The sequence below is a fragment of the Protopterus annectens genome, chromosome 5.part1, assembly GCF_019279795.1.
Source record: "Protopterus annectens isolate FY-2018-M chromosome 5.part1, PAN1.0, whole genome shotgun sequence".
Lineage (NCBI taxonomy): Eukaryota > Metazoa > Chordata > Ceratodontiformes > Protopteridae > Protopterus > Protopterus annectens.
In genome coordinates this window covers 277,993,997-278,016,722 of record NC_056736.1, presented here as the reverse complement: position 1 = coordinate 278,016,722, position 22,726 = coordinate 277,993,997, and the positions used below count along the sequence as shown (strand labels likewise).

Sequence of the window (22,726 nt, the reverse complement as noted above, 5' to 3'; positions counted from 1 at the left end):
GCAATAACTTCAGCACGAAAGAGTCTCAGAACTACAGGCCCTAATGGCAGTGGAGCCTTTCATCATTTTTCATCAAGACAGAGTCTCTTTACGAACTAACCCTTCCTTTATGCCAAAGGTGGTATCCAGTGTGGCCCTAAACCAATCCATTCATTTGCCCACCTTTTATCCAAACCCCCAGAACAAAGGGGAAAGGCTCCTATACTCTTTGGACATTCACAGACAATTATGTTACTACTTGGATAAAACTAAGGCTTTCAGAAAATCTGACCAGCTCTTTGTATCCTATGCTGCAGGATCTCAAGGAAAAGCTATCTCAAAACAGACCATTTCAAAATGGATAGGGCATTGCATCCGTTTCTGCTACACACACCATGGGAAATCTGTGCCTGGTATCATCAGGCCCCATTCCACCAGGGCTACAGCAACATCAACAGCCTTCCTCAGAGGGGTACCAACCAAGGATATTTTGGAGGCTGCAAATTGGAGTTCAGTGCACACCTTCACCAAGCACCATCACTTACCTCTATACTCTAAAACCAGAGCTGGTTTTGCCACTGCAGTTCTGCAGGGCCTACTAGCCTCTCCAAACCCTGTTTAGTTCCACCACCCATCCTTAGCTTTGGGATTCAACCAAAGTGTGATGACTGCAGCAGTGTAACACGATGAACATAGTACAGTTTTGTACCTACCATAAATGTAGATGTTCGAGTGTTCACACTGCTGCAGTCCAGGTTACCCTCCCTCCATCCCCTCTGAACTAGCTGGACTTATCTATGCCTTTCTAACCTATACAACCTCTGTGGTGTATTTGTTTGTGACTGAAGGTATTGTTTTATTTTTATATGTATATTTTTATATAGCAATATGTATTGCCTACCTATTGGGGGCACCTGACATCTGGGGCAAGAAAAACTGAAGAAAATGGCATCTGATGCATCTTGTATAGCCCTGGCGCACTGACGTCAGGGAAGAAGCGACAGCAACCAACGCCGGGCCAAGACTTTGGAACTCGGACCGACTGCTGGACCGCCTGACGGCAGGATAACCAAAGTGTGATGACTGCAGCAGTGTGAACACTCGAACATCTACATTTATGGTAGGTACAAAACTGTACTTTTTCACTCTGGCCTCCATTATTCAGCTATTAAAGTTCAATTGGTAGTCTCCAATTTTCACATTTGCATGGATAATACTTTAATGGCAGCTCTAAAACTTTCTAAGGCTATCTTGAGAGGTCCATTCTTGCTTTGGTCTCCCATTCATGATCCAGTGCAGCCTTGGGATCTCAATATTCTTTTGCAAGTTCTCACCATACCACCTTTTAAACTGGTGGCCACAGTTATTTTAAAGCTTTTATCTTGGAAAACCCTCTTCCTAGTTCCATTACATCCAGAAAGAGGGTGTCTGAGCTTCCATTCCGCTGTATTTGCTTTTCCATGAGGGTAGAGTTGCACGAGAGCCAACCCTTCCTTTTTGCCTAACATAGCTGCTGAGTCAAATCTGTATCAACCTATACTTTTAGCTGTTTTCTTTCCAAGTTTCAGTAACAGAGGCTGTTTACTTCATTGTTTGGATAGTCATAGAGCAATACTAGGCTGTCTGCTTGTGTGGTCCATTTTAAGCCTAGCCAAATCCCCTCAAAGGTGAACCAAACCTTGGACAACTTCCAAGACGGTTGCACACTGAAAGGCTTAATTTCAGTTCTCCCAGTGTGAAAAAAGGAATTGAGAGGTGCTAGTAATTCTGCCAGCTTTAGTAAAACTGTTACTGGCTAGTAAGCACACTGCTTGGATGCCAGCAAAGAAGAAACTTGGAGATCCTGAAAGAAAATTGGCTTAAAAAGGTGAAGAGAAAATATTGACTGGGAAGAATCCTGCAGCCAGTCAACAAAAAGCAGTTCAAGCTCCATCCTTGGTACCGGAGATGTCTTCCAGTATTTGAGAGGAAAAAATAAAGCAGATGTCTTCAGAGTTAATTTATGTGAAACTTCTGAGTATATCAATTCAGATTACAAAATGCTGGAATTGAGTATGGCACTTCTCAAGAACAGCTGTTTCAAAAAATGTTAGAGCATGCAGAGAGAGCCTAACATTGTCTGCTGTGCCAGAGAAACTGGAAGGAGCTTGTATTAATTTTCTGAAACCACAAATAAGTAACTGGACTGATATTCCACAGCAGGATATGTTAATTGAAAGGGCACAGAGTGTATGCTCCAAATCTGACCATGGGAAAGCAGCCAAGACCTGTATTAGTGCAATCATAGACCCTGACAAAATTGTGGCAGACAGGCAAATTATTAAAAATTGGAGACAGTGTTTATATAAAATGATTATTCACTGGACACCCGTTCACTGGACACCCGTCAGAAGAGAAGCAAATCTCCCATCAGTCAGAAAATAGAGGCAGGTGTGAGATTAAAGTTGCTGTATCCAGAATATTTTTTTTTTCCTGAAGGATCAGACTGTTTTATACAGAACAGGCTAAGGAGGAAATGCAGAAGTTTGTCCAACAAAGTGAGCTATCAAAAGAAAGGGGATCTCTGCTTCTCATTCTTCTGGTAATAAAGTTCATAGAGGCAAGTTGCCAGTGAACTGTTCAGTGTTCCAAAGGAAAATGCTTGAGATATGTAAAAAAGTACAAAAGCTGAGTAGAAGAATCGGGAGTACATTACACTTTAACTAGAGTCTAGTGTTGGGAGAGGAACAGGAAGAAGACTAACAGTACTGAAATTAGTGAATAAATGTCAGATTATAAAGCATAAATTACATTTGTGAAATATGGCTTTATAAAAAAGTGGCTGAGAAATATCGGGCTTTGTTGACTTTTAAACTTGTGGGTGGACAGAAAATGACACTTCATGCCAGTGTTTGGAAGGACACTGAAAAGGAAAAAGGAGCTAAAACAATTTTTTGTTCTCAACAGTATTTGTATAAAAAAATATCTCATGATATACATTGCATGTTGGTATAGTAAAGCAAATATGTGTAGTATGTAATCATGGATATCTAAAATGAGAGGGTGAGTCTTTTCAGTGATTTGCATCTGATAAACTATTTTAGTTTTAGGAAATGTAGGCATTGCAATGTAAAAACAAAAAAGGCTTGATAAAAGCATTTAAGTTGATATGCTGTAATCTTGGGCTGTTGGGGTGGGAGTGTAAAACTGCATTATTATATATGTGGAGTTGAAATATTTCCTCAATTTCGCATAGGTGAATGTCTACATTAATCAGCAACCACTCCCATTTTCTACTTTGTGTCGATTGTCATATCTGCCACCATCTGTCTATTCAGTGCCACTCTCCTGTCTTATTTGACACTCCTGTCTAACTGTTGCAGGTCTTCTCTCACACAGTCCATCCCCCTCTTTTCTGGATGCCTCTGTTTCCTCTTGCCTTCTTCCTATCGGCCACAAATCTTCACCAGATTGTCTTCTGCTCTTTTGCACGTGTCCAAACCACCATAATCTGTTCTTTGACCTTTTCTGGAGTTGGAGCTACTTGACTTCTGCTGTTATGTCCTCATTTCTTTCTATGTCCCACAGTGTGCACCTTATCTGTCTCAGGCATTTATCTCCATCACTTCTTCCTTCAACTGCTCTGCCTTTACTGCCTAAGTTTCTGTATCATACATTAGTACTGATTGCACCACTGTTTTGTACATCTAACTTTTCAGCTTCTTTGGCATTCTTCGGTCATGTACTGCACCGCATGCTCTATGCCAGTTGGCTGCAGTCCCTCGTATTTAGTTTTGACCTCTTCAGTCATGGTTCCCTTCTCCTAAACCACGTCCTCCCAGATACTTGAAGCTGTTAACCTGTTCCAAAGTTTTCCATTCTGTCTCAGTTCTTAGCCTCTTCTGAACTCTCCCATTTGCAGCCATTGCAACTGTCTTATCTGTATTCAGTTTTATCCCATGTGCCTTCAGTTTTGCATTCTATTTCCTGTCCTTCAATGAAGTTCTTGCTCAGAGTCTGCCTGTAATGTCACATCGTCTGCATACAGCAACTTTGTTGATCTATCTCCTGTAACCTGTTTGCTAATGTAGTCCATCACTAGTATGAACATCAGTGGACTCTGGGCTGAACTCTGCGCACACACTCCCACTGGGAACCCCAGTGAGACTGAACACTGTTCGTAATTGAGTCATTGTGTCCTTGTACATAGCTTGCACAAATTCTGCCAATGTTTCTGAGACTTGACAACCACAGCAGGACTGTCCAAACCAGCTTTCTTGGGACCTTGCCATATGCTTTCTCCAAGTCTACAGGAGACGCACTTGGGAATAGGCATGTAAATTTGATGAAAGGATTTCAAGATGGTTATTCACCAGAATATTGAGGACAAAGGAAAAGGAATGCTTATACTAATTGAGAGGAGCTCCAATAGTGATAGAAGCGGGGTATAAAAGATGGTAGTTATGTGGTAGTAAGGGACTACTGGTAAGGGATGAGGATTATGCTGATGTGTATCTATATTCCACCTACAGCTGCTATTATGGAGCTTGAGAAAATTTGGGGAGAATAATTAGCTTTCATAAGAGATTATTACTTATAGGTGGGGGCTGGAACTTGATTTGCAACAGTGTTGGCTGTATCTGGTGGACCTAGAAGGGGAAAATATAACAAGAGGGTCGATTTTATGAAAATATTTGATATGGGAGACATGCATTCAGTGCTAGGAAGTCTAACAGAATTTACATATTTCCCTAAACTGACATTTAAACACAAGCTAAGCATTAACTGGAATCGAACCACCTAGTGATCTAGTTACACAAGCTGGCACACATTATTCGCAAGAGCCACAGGAAAAGTCTTTACTTAAAATGTGATGAGCTGTATTGCTAAGCACAACTAGTTAAGAATTTAACCTGATGAAAAACATAAATGTCAGCATGCATTTCAATGCCTGAGGAGTACAAGCACCCCCCCCCCCCCCCCGGGCACCCTGAACTTGTATATACTAACTCCACAGATGCATCAAAACAAAGAAAGGAAATTTGTGAAAAGTGAATTGCTGCCAGTGCACACTGAGAAACCACACTTGTAGTAATTTCCTTATGGGGGAAAAAACAATTGGAGGAAGGTTCATGTTGAACTCTGATAGAACTGTGCCCAGTTTGCACTCAGTAGGAAAATGATTTCACACAGTGTTTTGCAGTGCTTACTTTTCCTAGTTACTAAGACTTAAATATAATCTTTCCCTGGTGTCGGTCAGGCAACATATTGCAAGATTTGGCTGGTCTGTTCAGACAATGCTTTGTTTTTGTAGATTTGTATTCAAAGCCACTGTCTTACCATTTTCCAGCAAATCCTGTAAAATTCTAAAATCAGTACTAAATAAGGAATTCCTAGAGTCTGACATCTTGGACTAGGTTACTCTTATCAGCAAAACTTTAATTTCTCTTGCCTGCTTTCTTAACTTAGTATTTGGTTTGTAAAATTTGCTTTTAGTCTTAGACGCACCAGTCTGCTTTTGATCTGTTTGTATAAAGCACAAAAATTGCAAACATAACTGTGCTGACTGGAAAAAAGAGAAACTATTACCAGTACTGGGATTTCAAGTCTGTATTATGTTGCTGAAATGGCAGAAGAACGAATGCAATTTCAGCGACAAATAAACCTCGAACTCTACAATCGGCGAAAGCAGAGGTCACAGATTTTTTTTTCCCCACAGGGAAAAAAATCAGTAGACCATCAAGACACAACACAGGTTAAAACGATTCAAAGTAGGGGGCTTTGCCCTCCACCCTACCCCCCCCCATGATGCTTGATGTCATGGGTCACAGTTCTAAAGTTGGACTTTATACAAGTTGTAAGGGCTTATTTTAGTTGGATCATTTTTATGTAAGGGCTTATTTTAGTTGGATCATTTTTATGTAAGGTTAATGTATTTATAGCAGCTTTAAATTGGAAGAGGCACAAATGAGTTAGAGACGCATGATACGTGATCCAAAAAGACTGCTTATATTAACAGTTGTGAAGTAACACTACCAGCCAATACAATTTCACTAATATTTGCTGAGTTTTATTATTTACCAACTTATGCTTAGTAGATAGGTAGATGGCAATAAATATTACATCAGCAGATGGACATGAAATTAACAGCATCAATATACTATTTATTTGATGTGCAGCTTTGTTTTCTTTTCGGTTCAGTTATTTATCATAAACGCAGTATTATCTGGGAGTTCCAAATGATTGTTATGCACTTTAACAAAAAAAAAGGTCATGTTTGACTATTATAAATGGGCAGCTCAGATTAATTTATAGAATCTCTTCTGCTGAGATGCAGAGTACAAGATCTTCAATTGATTCTCTACTAATCGCCCTAATGGCAGTATTTCACACTTCAGATGGACTGCTTTCATAATGAAAAAGGCCAAGTATGACATGAGCTTACCCGCAAGTACATTTCATAGATGAAACCGCAATATGGAAAACCTTGATTTAGAACTAATTTGATTTTTTGGCTGATTACTTGACATATAAGCACTGATGGGGCAGGTGCCCTCTGCCTATGGAAAGGTGCCGAATTTGGCACTGGGAGAAGACTGAAACATCTTTCAGTTTTTTCATGTCAAGCTATTCCATCAGCCACATTTCTGTTCTTGTAGTCTGTCAGTAATGGAGACCTGTGTGGTCAGTATCCTCAGGAATGGGACACCCTGGAAAGGGCCTGTTTGCCACTCTGAAGAATGTGGTTCTGTCTTCCAGATGTCCAGCAGAGCCTGGGGAAGTTATAGTACTGGAAGCATTCTTTCCATACCAAGGAATATTCATATACCATTTTCCCCTTCATCCCATGTCTTGTAGCAATTTTTAAAGGAGAAGGGCCAAACCTTGTCCTTACAACCTTTTTATTACTAAGAAGGGTGCACTTCCAGATTTTAAAGTTGCTGGCAATAATGAAACCTATCCCAGTACACACCACGGAAGTGCCTCCTCAGTCAAAGGGTAACAGCTTTTCCTCCGCATGTGAGTGTTCCTTCAGGTGCACTGTTAGCACCAGATCTCCTGTAGAGGTTATGGTAGTGGTCAAAGCTACTAAAATGCCTTCCACTCTTCAGACACATCTTCCATTTTAAAGAAGTTGGCCATCTGGGTAGTGGATATGGTTTAACAATTGGTAAACTCTACTTCTGCATAAAACATTGAGCTTACTATATTCATGTCTTAGTATTTCGGATATTTCTGACCTATCTAGGGCAGCTTTCTGACTTTGCTGTTAGAATGAGCATACTAGGTGGGAAGCTATGGTCATTTTAGTACATTCTGCTATTTTGTCGCCACAGATTTGTGTTGATAAAACTGTCCCAGCACTGGCTTGTCAGGTAATCTCTTAGGGGAGTTTTGCATTTTCATTCACTTTGAAGAATTTTCTTGATGTGTTTGGATTGAGCATGTGTGTCTACCCCCATCAGACCAGTTAGTTTGGCAAATTTGAAGTCTGTTTCTGAGAATATGTTTTTTTGGTAACTATTAACTCTACGTGTAACTCTACATGTAAGATCAAAGGGTTGCAGGTTTTTATCAACAGGGGATCTTAGTTGACTTTTACACTGTTCAAGTGTCCATTATTAGTAACCTTCACTTCATATTGAAAATATTCATGAAGCTTTCCTGTAAACATATAACTCTGTGTGTTTTTGAGGAGCAGGAGCTTCTGTCCATACCCTTGTGAATTCAGTGAGGTGGACCTGTTTTTTACCTCCTTTCCTACGGATAAAGGAGAGTCTGACTGTAGCTAAGTAAGCCTTAAAATATTAACTAAATTATAATGGGCTACTGGACAGTAAATTCAAATTGCTGGACTGTTCTCAGTCACCCTGCAGTTGCATGGCAATTTTCAGTGCCTATTTTCAAGAATGTGCACCTTCCAGGCACTTTTTGCCACTGCCTATTTGCCTGTGGGTCACACTTTCAAAGTAATACTGCTGTGACTGCAATTCCAGGAATCTGCATCCTTGGGTACCTTGAAGCTGTAGAACTGTGTATTCCAAATCTTTTGGCCCTTAAGCTTTCATTTGGCTTCTGTATCCAGTGAACTTTTTGGATCATTTTAGATTCTTCCCAGCAGTGACCTACAGCACACAGGCCCTTCCAAGCCTGGTGCAGCACACACTATATATCAGATGATCTGTATGTCTGCATGAAAGCTATGTGTAGTGGGTATTTGAACTATGGAGTACAGGAGCTAGACATTCCCTCCTACCTCAGTATGCAGTATCAGTATGCACTAATGGAAGGCCACAGACTCATGAGCATGGGATCTACAAAATGAAATGCAAGTATTTTATAATGAGACTGCAGTCTTGGAGAAGGGGATCCCAGCAGTATCCCACTACAGAGGGCTACTTGAAAATGACTTTGTATGGTGAGTACTCGTATTTCTTCTTGGAATAGATAGGTTACCTATAAAGGATAGGCACTTGTAAGTCTAGGACTCCTCAAAATGTTTAGAAAGCAACTCATTGCATAACTTTGTGACATACCTAGACTTTTTGTTTCTGTTTTCTGTAGTTATTTCTAGTATTTAATTAGCCATACAAATAGTTTTCTCCTTTTTTTTTTTTTTTTTTCCCCTTTTTAGGAGGTGAAACTGCAGAGATGCCTGGCATGTATTGTCCTGGGGAATATGACCTTGCTGGCTTTGCAGTTGGTGCATTTGAACGAGGACAGATGTTCCCCCAGCGGGAGAAAATTGCTATTGGTGATAATGTCATTGGGATTGCATCTTCTGGAATTCACAGCAATGGCTTTAGTCTTGTTAGGAAGATAATAAGCAAATCTGCACTGAAGTACAATTCACCAGCACCATGTGGATGTGGAAAACAAAGCTTAGGTATGTAGTTTTGCATTACAACAGTTTTATGTTGCAACAGTTCTTAAAATGGCAACCATTGTAAACTCTACTTTTGCATAAAACAGACATTATTTACATTAATTTTGTTTATAACTGTTGGTTTCACTTTTCTTTGCAAGGTATTTTGTTTCATGCGTGTATTATGCAAGCAGTAAGGTAGAATAGTCATTTACTTATGTCCCATGGGTGTCTGTTACAGGAGGTTTAAGGTATCACACATTGAAAACTCTAGCTTGCCTAAGTTTTTCTTGTAGTTTTTTTACTAAGTGGTTTGTTTTTGTTTTTTTTTTTTACTTTTTTGTTTAGTCAATCGGATTTAGGTACTCAGGGCAGATGATAGCTTTGAATATCATAGTCCTGTATTGCATGACAGCTGAACAAAATGTGTTTAGTGTGGACATGCAATGCTACTGGCAGAAGATCTGTGGCTATTTATCTCGCTTTTTTATTTTGTGCATTTCCCCATTTCCATCCATTTTTGCATTTTCTCCAGCTATCTTTGAAACCTTCTTTTTCTGTACAGGTTAAGTTTGCATCCAGCGCCTTATTTTAAGTTCACATCACCCTTTCTGTGTAATGAAATTTCATGTCAGCCATGTGCTATTCTTTTTCAAGCTGCCACCAGTGTTGCTTTCCCTCTATCCTTGATATCTATCCCTGTGATGGACCCATTTGTGTTGCTCTCCTTTTTTCCCCTCATATGTAACATGTGCATCCCAAGTTATGTCAGTTTTGTTAACCTGTTATATTGATAATTCTGTTGCATACTTTATATCTAGCATAACCTTCTATATTATGTAGTCCAATCTTGCCTACATTCTTACCCATGGATTCGGAACCGAATCTCGGCTCCGACTCGGCCGTACTCTATTTCGAGTCTTTCAATTGGCTGAGCTGAGGTATCCCATGGTGCACTGCTCCCTTTCTCAGATCTCGTTTGCCACTCGTAAAGCTCAGACGCAGTCTCGCTCTTGGCTGTGGCTAAGTATAACTTTTTGTCTTCTTGACTAAAATTTTGACTAAATTTTGATCCAAAAGCTATTTTCATAGCTAGGTGTGTGGTGTTGCTTTGTGGAAGCGTTTTTGTGCAGCCTTTGTGGCATTTGTCTACTTTGTCTGGTATCCCGTCAGCTATCTCCCAACGGGCTAGGCCCGTTTTAGTTAGAGGACCTAGTCCTCCCTTGGTTATCTGTTTTTCCCTTCTGTGCTCGTTTTTGTTTTAGGTACCTATCCCCTCTGGGCTAGGGCCGTTTAAATTAGAGGACCAAGTCCTTCCCCTTGTTTTCCTGTCAGGACCGTGAGGTCCTTGTGTAGTGTCTGCAGTTTATTAGTCTAGTTCCCGCGCTTGTTGCTGGTATTAGTTTTACTGTTGTGTTGTGTTAGTATCATGTCTAAGGATACAAAAGAACATAAGCCTTCGGGCTTTAAGAAATGTAAATGTGGGTACAAGATGTCCATTACTGATGGGCATTCTGTGTTTGTTTGGGGGCTATACACCTTCAGGAGTCTTGTGCTTTCTGTCACGCATTCAGCCCTCATGTTCTTCAAGAATGGAAGAACAAACGAATTCTGAAGGGACTACTGAAACCCTCTTTCGAGGAAGACTTGGAGAGGTCTTCTAGTGCAAAGTCCTCTCCCTCCAAAAGAGAGAGGACATCTAAAGCAAAAAAAGATCTCTGGCTCAGTCTGTCTTATTGGAGCCGCCGGAGAAAGTTACTAAGTCTACTGTGGCATCCTCAACTCCACTGTCTTCGGTGCCGAAGGAAGCTTGTCAACTGACAGAACTTGCATCGGCTCCCAGCCTCCTGGAGCCGGTGTCGGAGATACTAGTTCGGAACCAGTCCCCAGTTTTTAGATAGGTTTCTCCTCCTCGCAGGTCTGCTTCAGAGAGGAGGGTCTAGATCTCCTACTTTGTCCTGTAGGTCCTCCAGGACACACTCTGATGTGGGTAGAGTGGTACAAAGACTGCTTCAATCACTGGTGCTGGTTAAATTGCTTTCGGCTCCAGCCCAGTCGGCTCCGGAGCCTGTCCACCCATCCATCGTCGATACCTCAGAGCAGAGCCAGAGTGGTTTGCGCCGTTTGATGCTTCTAGGTCAGCTCCGATAGCCCATCCTGGCTTATCTGCTCCGATCTCCGCTCCAACCCAGTCGGCTCCATCCACAGGGTCCCAGGACTCATGGTTCCTCAGTCGGACCTGAGGGGGACGTCTCGGGACACTCTTCGGCTCCTAGCCTCCCTCTCGGTGCTTCGGTTCGGGAGAGCTTGACCCTTGCTTCGGACCTTGCCCCTTCTGCTCCAAGGTCATCCACGGTGGGTCGATCCTTGGAGCCGGGTGGGATCAGCTTTCGAGGTCATGCGGAGCGTGCTGGCCAGGTCCCCAGCTGCATCATACAGCACTGACACTCTACCCACTCCAGCTCCAGTATCAGTCTCTGATCGCCCTCTATCCTTGGACAGCGGAGACCCAAGGCCTCAGGATACTTCCATGAGTGGTCCCCAAATTTCTGAGGGCCCCCCAGAGTTTTTGCCAACTCCCAGGAAGTCTCTCGCGTCAGACACCGACCTCAAGGAATCAGAGGGGTCCCCCAAGTTGTCTTCTGAGGATATCTCTTTCTCTGATATCCTAGAGATCTTGAAACAGAGAGGCGACTGGCCCTCTAAACCCCCTTCTGAGGAGGAGTCTGTGTTCCTGAAGGCCTTTGGGGCTTAGCCCTCCGCCTCCTGGGTCTCTCCACCCTTCGAACTCCTGGATCTAGTTTGTCGGAGGGTGTGAGAAACCCCTGACACTGTGGAACCAGTTCCCAGGAGATGCAACAAATTTCTGTCCGCCCCCTCTGACAAAGAGTTTCTCACGAAGGGCGTCCCAGTAGATGCCATGGTGGTGGCAGCGGCCACCAAGAAGGAACTGGCTGAGACTTCATCTACCATCCCCCTAACAAGGAGTCCGGGACCATGGACCGGTATGGGAAGAGTATGTTTTCTTCAGCGGCCTATACACTGCGGTTGCTGAATTACGTGTCACATTTTACACGGCTCCAAAGAGATCTCCTAAAAGAGCTGGGAGATGCTCTGCAGGGTAACGTTTCTGATGCAGTGGCTCAAAGTCAGTGCTCAGATGTCTACCCTAAATTCTATTGCTAACTCCTCCATGAGGCTGATCTCTTGCGCAGCCGAGGGAGCGAGTAGGTCAGCAAGTTCCGGAGTTTCTCTCAGAAGGCACTCCTGGATATGCGCCTCTTTAAATTTGTGGAGGCCTTCAATTCTACATTCACCGACGCCCCATTTGATGGTTCCTCATTCGGAACTAAGGTGAAAGACGGACTCACTAGGTGCGAGCAAGAGGGAAAAACTCTCTGCCGTGGGAGTCCGTTTTTCCATCCCTTCTAGACCTTATCCCAAGGTCCAGAAGAGTGGGAAAATGTGGTTCAAGAAATCGCAGAGGTTTTCTCATGACGCACTAAGTGATTCCCCCTCCAGAGGCAGGGGAGGGGGTAGTAACTCAGGTAGACACCGCCCTAGAGGCAAAGGAGGCCCGCGTAACCAGGTAGACCGTGATTCCTTTCATGGTTCTCCCTACCAGCGCTCCTAATAGGAGGCCCGACTGAGCGTTTCCAGAGCCAGTCAGGGGTCACATTTCACTATACCCAGAAGCCTAGCAAGACATCACCCAGGACCAGTGGGTATTAAAAATAATTTCCGGAGGATATCGCATTCCCTTCTCTTTCCCCCCCCCCCCACACCGATCAAAAGAATCCCAGATGTTCCACCAATCAAAGGGATTCCGCAGCTTCAGAGGTTATAAAGCTGCTAGAAAAAGGAGCCATCCAGCATGTCCCCCTCAGACCAGGTCGGATTAGGGACTTACTCCAGATTCTTTTTGGTGCTGAAAAGAACAGGGGACCTGAGACCCATCTTGGATCTCGGCCACTTGAATCTCCACGTGAAGAAGTCCAAGTGCCGAATGGTCACATTGCAGTCTATTCTTCCATTGTTGGAAAAAGTGTGGATGTGCTCCATCGAACTCAAGGATGCTTACTACCACATAAAGATGGACAGGGCATCCAGAAGTAGTCTACGCTTCCGGCTGGAGCCAGTCATTTTCAATTTCGTGCCCTGCCCTTTGGTCTCACTACAGCCACCAGGGTGTTCACCAAATGTATGGCAGTGGTGACGGCTCACTTGAGATGTCAGGGATTCCAAGTGTTTCCGTACCTGGACGACTGGCTCCTTTCTGCCACCACCAGGCATCTACTACTACAGACCAGAGACACCATTATCAAGCTGTGTCAACAACTGGGTATCACTCTAAACTGGGAAAAGTCTTCCTTGTTGCCCTTGCAGCATGTCACCTTTATAGGCGCCGAGTTAGACACCATGCTCATGAGGGTGTTTTTAGCACAAGAAAGAATTCAAGTTTTGCAACAACAAGTATACGCGTTGCTCCCTCAGAGTGAAGGCAAAAACGGTTCTCAAACTGTTAGGGACTATGGCTGCAACAATTATGCTGGTTTCTCTTGCGAGGCTTCACATGAGGCTCCTTCAGTGGATGCTCTTCGCCTAGTGGTCTCAACAGTATCTTCCGCATTCTCATCTCATAATGATCACAGGTGCAAGCAAGATCTACGCTGGTGGCTTCACTCCAGCCACCTCAATGCAGGAAAACCCTTCATCCCATCCCCTCCTGTTGCCACAGTGACCACAGATGCCTCCCAGATGGGGTGAGGGAGGGGACATTATCTCTGCAGGGCTGTCCAAGGCACGTGGCAGGAACACAAGATACATCTGCATGTCAGTATCTTGGAGATGAGAGCAGTGCTACTGGCGTTGCAAGCACTTCAGAGCTTTCTTCCTCTCGGGACAATTGCGATCCACTCAGACAATATGTCGGTGGTATGGTATCTGAACAAATGGAGGACCCAAGTCGTATCCCCTTTGCAGAGAGGCCATTCGAGTGTGGCAGTGGCCTGTGTCTTCCCAACGTTTTCTTGTAGCAACGCACATTCCGGGGAAGTCCTATGTGATCGCCGACAGGTTGAGCAGAGCTATTCTGATGCCTCACGAGTGGTCCCTGAATATTCAAGTTGCGGAGCAGATTTTCTCACAGATGGGGTCAGCCTTGCTGCTATCTATTTGACAGTCCCCTCAATACCAAGTGCAGCAGCTACTTCACCCTTATCCCCCCACCGGGGGAGTCACCCAGGGACGCTCTAGTTCACAATTGGCCCTCGGGTCTACTTTATGCCCCCCCTCTTAATTCCTCTGTTGACAAAGGTTATTCAGAAAGCACAGTCCTTGAGAAGCAGAATAATTCTGATAGCTCCACACTGGCCTCGTCAAATTTGGTTCCCCTTTCTCCATCCCTATCTCAAGGACGCCCCCTGGATTCTGGACCCACAGCCAAATGATCTGACTCGTATGTCAGGGCAGTTCCATCCTTCTCTTCAGACCCTCCGGTTAACAGCCTGGCTACTCCACTTCCATCACTAGTCAGGCTTCATCATTTTCCTCTAGAAGTGATTCATATTCTATCTTCTTCCCATAAGCCTTCGACTAGAAAGATTTATTCCAGTAAATGAAAAAGATTCTCCATCTGGGCTCAGGCGAGACAAATTGATCCTTGTACAGCTCCAATTTCTTCAGTTCTGGAATTTCTCTCCATGCTTTTCAATCAGGGATCAGCAGCCGCGACCATTAAAGTACAGTTGGCCGCTATTTCCACTTCACGTCGCTAATGAACCCAGCCTAATGGCGCATAGACTATGTAAGGCATTCTTGAAAGGCACTATGCTGCTTCGCCCAGACATGCCTTGGGACCTAAATTTTGTGCTACAATGTCTCACCTCTTCCCCCTTTGAGCCTGTAGCTACTTGTGAACTAAAGTTTTTGACTTGGAAAACTATCTTTTTGGTAGCCATCACTTCAGCCAGATGCGTCTCGGAGCTCCAAGCTTTGTCTATCAGATCGCCTTACTTGATTTTTCCCTCAGACCAAACCCTTCCTTTATGCCAAAAGTGGCTTCGGTTAGTAATCTCAACCAATCCATTGAACTGCCCGTATTTTTTCCAGAGTTCTCTAATAGGGCAGAATTTAAATTTCACCAGCTGGATGTTCACAGGCAGTTGCGTTATCTGCATAGAACAAGGGATCTTAGAAAATCAAATTGGCTATTTGTCTCATTTTCAGAAAATAAGATTGGGTCTCCTGTATCCAAAGTGACCTTGTCTAGATGGGTCTCTAGTTGTATTTCCTTTATTTATTCCTCAGGTGGTAAGGCTTTACCATTTAGAGTGAAGGCTCATTCTACCCGATCTATGTCTACCTCTACAGCATTTCAGGCCAGGATGTCTATGGATGATATTTGTGCTGCGGTTACATGGGCGTCTCCTCACACCTTTATTACTCGCTACAAATTGGATTTGGTATCCAGAGGCAGGTCTTTCTTTGGTGTCACAGTGCTCAGGAATATTTTCCACTGAGCCTCCCAGGGTTCAGGTGCTAGGGATGCTGTCCCACGGGTAAGAATTTAGGCAAGATTCGACTACATAACATCAAGAAGTTATGTACTCACCATAACGTTTGCTGTATGTAGTCCATCTCGCCTCACATTCTTACTCTCCTGCCTTCCCCCATCTTGGAGGACCTAGAGGTCTTTCAGTACTCTCTATTATTGTAATGTTTCTTTCTCTGTGTTGTGTATGGGGGGAGAGTGATAGTGACTGAGTGACTGAGCTTGCAGCAAACAAGATCTGGTGAAAGGGAGCAGTGCAGCAAGGGATACCTCTTAGCCCAGCCAATTGAAAGACGTCGAGCTAGAGTTCGGCTCCGAACCCACAGGTTAGAATGTGAGGCGAGATGGACTACATACATCGAACGTTATGGTGAGTACATAACTTCTTGTTTCTTCATATAGATGCCAGAGCCATACACCATGCTACAGATACAGCACAACTACTCACATTGTATTTGAGATATTCCCTCAAACTGGACCAGCCCAGACTGGCATGAAGGTCTGCTGTTTGATGACATACTGTTATCCACCTTCAGGAGATATAGTATTTAGGACATCCCCCACCATCATGTCTAGAGAGTCTGTCCCATGTTACTCCTTGTATGGAAGTCTGACTCTCTCCTGATATTGCCTTGCTTCTTTGAGGGTCCTCCTTTGTACTGGGGGAGCTTTTTGTGTCAACCTTTAGTCACTGGGGTTGCACTGCACTGCTGTGTTTTTTTTTTGAAATTCTAGAAATATTGATCCCATACTCACTGACTCGTCTCTCTCAAATTTGAAATCTTCAAGAAAGCAGGAGATGCATCTCTATTGTATACTAGTTGCATGCCAACCCTTGGGACATGGCGAACTTCAGAGCAGGCAGGGCTTTAAATATAAAACCCTCCGTTCTTGGTAGGGGATGTCCTACTTCTTGCTGCTTAACCTTTTTCCTTAAGGAAGAATGAATGGACTGTGTGGGACTTTAGCTTCCAAGGAAGCAGTGGATTGATTGAACACACAGAAGTGAGTCTTGATAGGTAGGGAAGTAACAACAAAATGTATCCAGCTTGTTAAACATTAAATGAAGCAATTCAGTATGCATAAAGAAATAGTGAAATGAATGAGAAAATGGCTGTAAGGAAATAATTATTTTGAGCTGGGATACAGGATCTGAATTGCTTAGACATAGTAAGGCCATGTTAAGTTTAATTCTGTTGGCTCCCAAAAAGCAATTACTAAAAAATGGAAATCAAAGTTTACACCAACTATATTTGAGGTACTGAATATTATAAAAGAGAAGGGAGAACTGGAAGAGTGATATTTAGAAAAGGGAAGGATCAAATTACATAGTAAATGAAAATTGTAGGAACGATACTCCTCATGTATAATGTTCAGGAGGAAGAGGCATGTGATTTAAGGGAGGGTAGGAATTCAGCAGTTTTTTTTAATTTTAGACTGATAGCAAAGAAAATGTGGTGCAGATTTTATTTAAATTGAAAAATGTTAAAATGGTCTCTTCTGTTAATGTATGTTTGCTTGTGTCTTACGTGATTTAATAAAGGTGTTGAAGACTAGTAGACAAGACTATTACTAATTAAAGTTGCCAAAGGCACCACTAAAGCCAGCCATGCATTATGGGGTAACACCACCAACCTAGACCTTAAATCCACTGATCCCACGTAAGCAAGAAAGTTATTAAAATATAATAAATGCCAAAAACAAACTTTAACAAAAATACAGAACTACCATACTTTACCAGCAGAACCCTTTCAAATGTTTGATGTGGTGCTCCCACCTCTTCAGGGCACACTGAAAGTACCCAAGTTCAGCTAATCCAATTAAAAAGTGGGAAATGTACTGCTCTGAACTCTGTTTTTCTAAGCTTAAGTGATATGATTAACTTGAAATGTGTGTAAAAATTTTCAATCACTTGGCACTAAAAATTTAGAAGGCAGGGTGCCAGTGTTTAAATGCTGTGTTTTTATATATAGTTTTAGCATGAGGTATGAGCTGTTAGCACCTAGTTCATTATCGTCTTTGTAGTATTTTCATTATTTTTAACGCGAAAGTTTGTGATGGTTTTCACATTTAAAATGTGTAATCTATTAAGTTGCTTCAACTTCTTTTAATAATCCATTTGAAGAATTTCTTGGTACTCTGAACAAAGCACTTATGCACTGATATTAGTTTTTGTATGTGTGGGAGGGGGAACATTATCTGTAAAGCTATTTTCAGTCACCAGTTCTAAACTTGTGCAGTTTTGTTTTATTCATGATGTGGTGCCAAGGTGATTTTTTTTTCCCTTGTCATTTTATTTCAGACTGGCACATTTTATAGGCTATATTTGAGCTCTAGTTTAATCTGTATGTGTTGAGTGATAAAATGTGTGTAACTTTGTGACTGTCCTCTGTGAATGAAAAAAAAAAATGAAAGGCAGAACAGAATCTATGAAACTTGTGCTTGAAATGCAACTTTCCTCAGTTTCTCAGGGAGGACTTAATTGCTTGATTATAGTTGTCACACAGGGTGTGGCTATGGAGCTGGGAGGAGAAAGGAGCATAAAAATGTAGCTAGACTTTTTAAAGGAAGCAAGCCTCTGTATTTAAATGAGAGCCTTTTCCAGTGTCTGTGGGTTCTGAATATGAGAAATTACCAGTTTGTTTAGTCAGCCTTCTTTTGTTTATGCAAAAGTGATGTAAACTGATGTGCATACGTCGTGTACTGTAGGAACAGAAATTGAGCTGAGACGTATATATTTAGAGTTTGAAGCAAAGTCTGCTAGTCTTGCTGGGAAGATTTTGGTGACCATTTCTGTGAAGGTTTGCTGTTAGAATTTTATCTGATGCATTATTTTTACTTAGGTTGGGGAAGTTTTTATGTAGAATACGAGTGCCCAGTAGGTTATATAGCTGTTTATCACATTCGTTAAAGTACATCTTGTACTGCTGACTGCATTGCTGAGGCCTTTGCATAATTAATCCATATTAGCACTGTTTTATTTATTCACTTAAGATCTTGTGTTTATATATGTATGTATGTATTTGAGGAGTTCTATATTTATATGAGAACATGGTATTTATCGCACTCTAGGTTGGCAAAGCTGTGGTAGCCACCTGTAATGGGGCAGATCGCTTGAGCTTACTACCAGTGTGATATTGATGTATGTTTGGTTAAATAATGGTCAGTTAATGTGGATAAAGGACAGTAGAGGACATTTTGGACTCTGCTGGGAGTGGTGAGTAAGGGGCCTGATATTCTAGGCTAAAGATTCCTCTCTCTAAGTGGTTACTGTGTAGCGCTAGTCTAGATCTGGGTATTAGCCCATACTCAGGGCAATAGTACATGTTCCCTTTATGGTCTTAAGGGCATGTTGCATTTGGTGGATTGGTTATAGAATCCAATTTGTGTGCGTTTTACTTTAACGTGTTTAGTACTAGTGGTTTGACTTGAGAGGCCATCCCTCTCTTAGCCATAAGAACTATTTGGAGTATAGATGCAGAAGCAAAGTGTGTAGCCACTAACACTCATAAACCTAGATGGCATACTGGTTTGACAGTGGTGGTATTTAGACCTTTCCAGTAATAGTCCAGTCTTCACATTTGGTAGCAAGTGGTGCCATCTGCGCAGGTACCACAAAAACGCCACACTGTAAATATGTAATATGTCCATCAAAAGTAACAGATGGAAATGGATGGTTTGTTCAGTAGGTCTGCTTTGTGAAATGTGCTAGAGTGATCATCTTTTGTGATGACAATTTTCTTTTCCTAAACCCTATGTGCCATCTAAGTGCAAGATGAATTTATCCCCTAGTTAATAGTTATCTTTGCTGTGAAATTAAATGAACACATGGTAACTTGCATCTAATATTGTCCATTTTTTCTTTGCAGGAGACTTGCTTCTTACACCAACTAAAATCTACAGTAAAACACTCTTGCCATTTCTTCGTTCTGGAAGTGTGAAAGCTTATGCTCACATCACTGGAGGTGGACTTTTGGAAAATATACCCCGGGTGCTTCCTGAGAATCTTGGTGTCCAGTTGGGTAAGACAAATAGTGCAGACATTCTTTGAAAGTTGCAGACTTTCTGAACTTGATGTCCCTGAACAGTTCTGTGGTGCATTTTGACATCTATTGACCTTAGTGCCACAGTGCACCCCTGCACCCATTTTTGTATGTGTGTTCTGTTCTTTAATAACACTAACAAGATTGGCAATCTTTCAAGTGATAGCTTCATACAGTCCCTGTGGTGATATGTCCATTGGTTTTAATGGATGTAGTCCTGAGCAGGCACAATTTATCATCCATTAAAACCTATGGCTGCACATACACACTATCCAGTGATATCCCAACAAGATAATGTGAACAGATGTGCAAAAATGTACAGCATTGAATAGATTCTTTTTTAAAGTGGAAAATGTAAAATAGGAACCAAGAGTGAGTTATGGTGTTGCAGCTCCTAAATACTATGGTGCTAGAGGCAAGTTCAGCCTACTCAGGAACACTTTAAATTACAATTACAAAATGCTATATATATCCGGATAGGACAGATCTGTTACTGTTCTAGGTGTCAAACTACTGGTGCTAAATGACAGTTGTGTGCGGATGTGAGATTTTATGTACTGTACATGTGATAACCAATGCTGAAAGTGCTGATGAGCACAGCATAAACCAGTTTAGGGATAGTGGCTGATCATTCTATGACATTATAATGACTTGTCATGAGTGGGAGTGGAATCTTGTTCCTTTCAGATGATTGTACTTAAGAATTTTGTTGCGATATGAAAAATCATGATCAAACTGGGTCAGAGTTAAGCAAGTCAGAATCGCTAAAATGTAAACTGAAAACATTTCCATGAACGGATGACACCTTGCCGAAGTCATGGAAGTAGTCTTTATTTATTCCACTTTGAAATGGTGCCATGAACTTAGTGGAATGTGATAGGGATACACTGGGAACTGAAAGTGGGACTGAGCAGGTAAACTTGGATTAATCACTGTAGAGGAGCATCCTCTGTAAGGACCAGTGCATCCAATAGAATTCCTTTGTGATCTTATTGATGTCCTTCTGTTCAGAGTTGCAGTATTAACATATGGGTTGTGTTCTGTCCATTGGTCTGACGTCCGGCCTGTATGCAAAAGCTTATAGCCACTGCCAGTATGTGGGACATCGCATGTAGGTACTGACAACATCCACCATAAAAGGGACAGCCGCATGTACCATCCTCAGAATAAGTTAGCCCCATGAGTAGCAAGAATCCTAAGGCCAAAAAAAGGAGTCATTCTAGGAAGAAACAAGTTTATAGGGAGGGAAGGCAGGTGGGAGAGAATACTGCAACATAGAAAATGATATCTATGGTCATGGTAAGATTTTACACAGCTATTCTATGTCCTTCTATTCAATGTTGCAATATTCCTAACATATGGGAGAGTGCAAAAGCTCAAAAAGAACCCAGGGAGAAGGATGGAATTGAAGAAAGTGAGAAATCATTTTCTACAAATCCATGCAGAACTGCTCTAGCAAACCCCACCCTGGACTCAGAGAAATGGTATCCAACTTGTAATGTTTAGTAAAGGTATGAACAGATGACCGGGTAGTAGCTTCCAAAGTGAAATGGGCATCTAGGCCTTTAAAGAAAGCTGCTGATGAAGCAACAGATCTGGTGGAATGGACTCAGACAGAAGATGGTAGATATTTCCAATGAAAGTCAAAGCAAAACACAATAGCTTTAGAAATCCAGGAATAGTTTGGATGCAGGTAAACCCAGAGCCCTGAGGAGAATGGACACAAGAGCTGATCCGTGTTCCTTACAGATTTTTTATTTGTCCAGGTAAAATGAGTTGCCTATGCATATTAAAGGAATGTAAAATCCTTTACTAGAGAATTGTGGAGAAGGAAAAAAGGTGGGCAACTGAATGGACTGATTGAGACAACTCATTCACCACTTTAGGCATGAAAGATAGGTTAGTTCTCAAAGACACTATCCTTGTGGAAAACCAAGAAAGGGGGAGAAGCCATCAAAGCCTGAATCTCAGACCCTTCTAGCAAAAGTCAAGGGTACCAGAAGCACCGTTTACCAAGTGCAAATCTTTAGAGGAGCAGAGGCCACAGGCTCAGAGGGAGCCTGGGTAAGCTTCTGTAAGATATAGTTGAGATCTCAAGGAGGTGACACTGGTTTCCTGTGAGCTTTGATGTGTTAGGATGCCTTTAAGGAAAAGTTTAACCTCCAGTATGGAAACTAATGGAGGTGTTGGTGGAAAACCACCAGAGTGGAGCAGTGGACATTTACTGAGTAATATGAGAGGCTACTGTTAAGCAATTCACACAGGTAAGAAAGTACTACTGGAATGTCAATAGAAAGTTGGCCTAGATTTCTTTTCTGGCACCAGATAGAAAATCTTTTCCATTTGGAAATGTAAGATTTTCTAGTATTGGGTTTCCTGGCCTCCTGCAAAATTCTAAACATGTCCTTTGAGAAAAGGTGCCTGAAAGGGATCAGAAGTTGATCACCCACAAGGTCAGTTGCAGAACTGACAGATGTGGATGGATCAAGGATCACTTGTCCTGTGTGAGTAGGTCCAACTGGTAAGGCAGATTGTGGTGATGGCCCTTGGCTAATTGCAAAAGAGGGAGCCAGTGCTGTCTTGGCCACAAGGTGGTCACCAGCAAGATTTTTGGTTTGTCCTGTTGAATTTTCAGCAGGACTTTGAGACGGAAGGGGGAGGGGATGCATAAAGAAACATCCCCGACCATGAAGGAGAGGGTGTCCACCTTCCATGCCGGAGGGTGAGGTACCCTGGCACAAAATTGAGGAAGCTGTCTGTTCTGAGGGGAGGCAGAGAGGTCCATATGTAGAGTACCCCACCAGTGAACTAGATCCAGGAACACACCCCTGTGGAGCATTCACTTGTGGAATTGTGTCATGGATCTGCTTAATGCGTCTGCCACTCAGCTCTGAGCTGAGGGAAGGTGCACAGCATGCAGTGTTACGTTGTAGTTTAGAGACAGTTCTCATGCCTTGAGGGCTAGCTGACAAGGTAAGATTTGCCGCCGCCCCCCCCCCCCCCCCCCACACACACACACACACACTTGTTTATGTACCAGAAGACAGAGCGGTATTGTCTGTTTGAATCTTGAGAGGTCCTGGTAAGAAGAGGGTGAAAAGTTTGCAAGGCCAGAATCAGAGCCATCATCTCCTGGATGTTGATATGATCCCTGTGCCTAGAGGTGGATCAAAGACCCTTGTACCTTCCTAGAAGCAAAGGTTGCTTCCCAACCTATGTTTGAGGCATCTGTAAAAAGCTGCTGAGAATGCTGGGGTAAGAGAAAAGGAAGGCCTGGATTCTGAGAAAGCTGCTCGATCCACCAAA

General features: G+C 42.5%; 1 protein-coding gene across 1 annotated transcript in view; it reads left to right on the top strand.

Annotated features, from left to right (window-relative positions):
* The window catches only part of GART (phosphoribosylglycinamide formyltransferase, phosphoribosylglycinamide synthetase, phosphoribosylaminoimidazole synthetase), a 1,783,038-nt gene that overhangs the window by 1,356,922 nt on the left and 403,390 nt on the right, over positions 1-22,726 (top strand). The window contains exons 15-16 of the mRNA XM_044072949.1: positions 8,594-8,845; positions 19,247-19,399. Coding sequence (XP_043928884.1) covers positions 8,594-8,845; positions 19,247-19,399 — 405 coding nt within the window. The remainder of the gene's footprint in view (positions 1-8,593; positions 8,846-19,246; positions 19,400-22,726) is intronic.